This window comes from Berghia stephanieae, chromosome 1 (genome assembly GCF_034508935.2).
Source record: "Berghia stephanieae isolate SIO BIC M18660-M18661 chromosome 1, UCSD_Bste_1.3, whole genome shotgun sequence".
Taxonomy (NCBI): Eukaryota; Metazoa; Mollusca; class Gastropoda; order Nudibranchia; family Aeolidiidae; genus Berghia; species Berghia stephanieae.
Genome location: NC_088360.1, coordinates 38,770,000 through 38,772,279, shown reverse-complemented (window position 1 = coordinate 38,772,279; position 2,280 = coordinate 38,770,000). Strand labels below are relative to the sequence as shown.

General features: G+C 36.4%; 1 protein-coding gene across 1 annotated transcript; it reads left to right on the top strand.

Annotated features, from left to right (window-relative positions):
- The first annotated feature begins 711 nt into the window (after window positions 1–711).
- On the top strand, window positions 712–1,962 carry LOC144968243 (uncharacterized). Its single transcript, XM_078906439.1, has one exon. It carries the CDS (start codon window positions 712–714, stop codon window positions 1,960–1,962), a length of 1,251 nt encoding a protein of 416 aa, XP_078762565.1.
- The last annotated feature ends 318 nt before the right edge of the window (window positions 1,963–2,280 follow it).

Sequence of the window (2,280 nt, the reverse complement as noted above, 5' to 3'; positions counted from 1 at the left end):
AATAACCTTTACAATTTGGCTGTTAGGTGGCAAAAGAAACACATATTCATAAATACTCGATCATGCATCAAATAATGTTTAGATATGGATATTTTATGGAACAAAAGGTAAAATTTATCAAAAGTTACGTCTATCTATTTTTAGACCAGAGCAAATTATTGCGCTGGTATGAACAAAACGAGAATTATTCGGAGCCTGATTTTCAGAATAATTTAGTCTTATATTATTATTTCTGCAACTATTAGATTTTATGTAAACATATTTTCAATACTGAAAGTGTATTGCCTACAACTCAAACTACAAAATTGGGAGACCTATATTGTGCGTAAATTATTCCGGTCCCTAACGGAAATCACTAGCAACTTGTTATTGTTTACGTTTGGGGCACCTAACTTTACTGCTCTATCATATTATAGTAATCGAGTACATTGGGTGGATTAAAAAGTGGAAATAATAAAAGGGGTTATTATTGAGATGTTCAAGCAGACAAGACGTGTTTGTTGACTCTGTCATTGATTTAATAATATATAAGCCCACAATATGACATGGTGTCAGAAGTGAACGTTATTCCCAATGAATTACCATTCATTAGAGGAATATTTATACAGTTAAGTAATTTGTATTAGATAAATATATATTTTTTAATTCATTACTTGTCATACCCGTCCCAGCTTCATACGAGGTTAAATAGGTCACTCAACTATTTAAAGGATGCCTAAGTTTAACCCGCCAAATGAACTTAATTTTCAAAAGCCTGCATGGCAGGATTGGAAAGAGTGTTTTTCTAGATTTCGACTAGCAACGAAATTAAATAAAGATGAGGGGATAGTGCAAGTCTCTACCTTGATCTACGCAATGGGACAAGAGGCAGAAAAGATTTTCAAGTCTTTTACATTTGAAAACGAAGAGGAGAAGGATGACTACGATGTCGTTCTTGCTAAATTTGAGGAATATTTCATCCCAAAGATAAATGTTATTTTTGAAAGAGCTAAATTCCACAAGAGAAATCAACAGGACAACGAATCCATTGAAGAATTTGTTAGGTCGCTGTATGAATTATCAGAACACTGTAACTTCAATGACAGAAACACGCAAATAAGAGACAGATTAGTCATAGGAATTCAAGATAAACATCTATGTGAAAAGCTTCAATTGAAAGAAGACTTAACCCTTGAAAAGGCCATTGAAATTTCGAGAAACCACGAATTAATTAAACAACAAAACTCAGAATGTTTAACCAGAGAAGTTGAGGCTATGAGCCTACGGAAAAAGCACCGGGAAGCACCGCCAATGAACGCGCAAATAGATTGCAGGAGACAAGGAGTATCCAGAAATCAAAATACTCAGAGAAACAATAAAAACAATTTCCCGTCCACAAGAGATAGGGGAGAGCCAATGTTATGCGGACGATGCGGAACAGTTCATCAGGCGAGAGCTTGTCCGGCTTATGGAAAAATTTGTTTGAAGTGTAAAAAGAAAAATCATTTCGCACGAAGATGTAAAAATACAAAGGATATCGGAGCGACATGTATCGATACCGAAATACAAGAGGACAACTTCTTAGGGTCAGTTCGAGACAAGGAGAGAGGTGAACTTGCGTGGAGTGTGAAATTATCAATCAACGGCAAGCTTGTCAACTTCAAAATTGACACGGGGGCAGACGTATCAATTATGCCGAAACACATTTTCAAGACCTTAAACTTGGAAAAGAAACTTCACGAGACTGATAATATATTGCAAAGTCCCGCAGGTAGATTAAATACAATCGGATTCTTTGTGCAGCCTGTCACGTACAAGACCAACCATTATAATCTCAGAATTTTTGTTGTTGACACGGAAGGTCCACATTGCCTCTTGAGCCGCGAGGATTCAGAAAGACTTAAGTTGGTAACCCGAATAAACGCAATCCAAATTCCTAGAACTGTCTTCGCCGCCACAGTGATAATGAAAACACAACCGTAAAAATTGAGCTAAATGAAAATGCAGTGCCGTATGTAACAACTGTACCAAGGCGTATACCAATCCCATTATTGGAAAAGGTGAAAAAGGAATTAGAAAGAATGAGTAGCATGGGGAAAATTGAAGAAATTACAGAACCAACGGAATGGTGTGCACCCATTGTTGTTGTTCCAAAACCTGGAAGTGATCAAATTCGACTTTGCGTCGATTTGACTAAGTTAAATAAAGCAGTCAAAAGAGAAAGATTTACACTACCTACTGTAGATGACATTGCTCACAAATTATCAGGAGCAAAGTATTTTAGCCGAATTGATTGCGCCT

Coding starts and splice junctions, on each gene's coding strand:
- LOC144968243 (XM_078906439.1), top strand. CDS start 712: ATGCCTAAGTTTAACCCGCCAAATGAACTTAATTTTCAAAAGCCTGCA.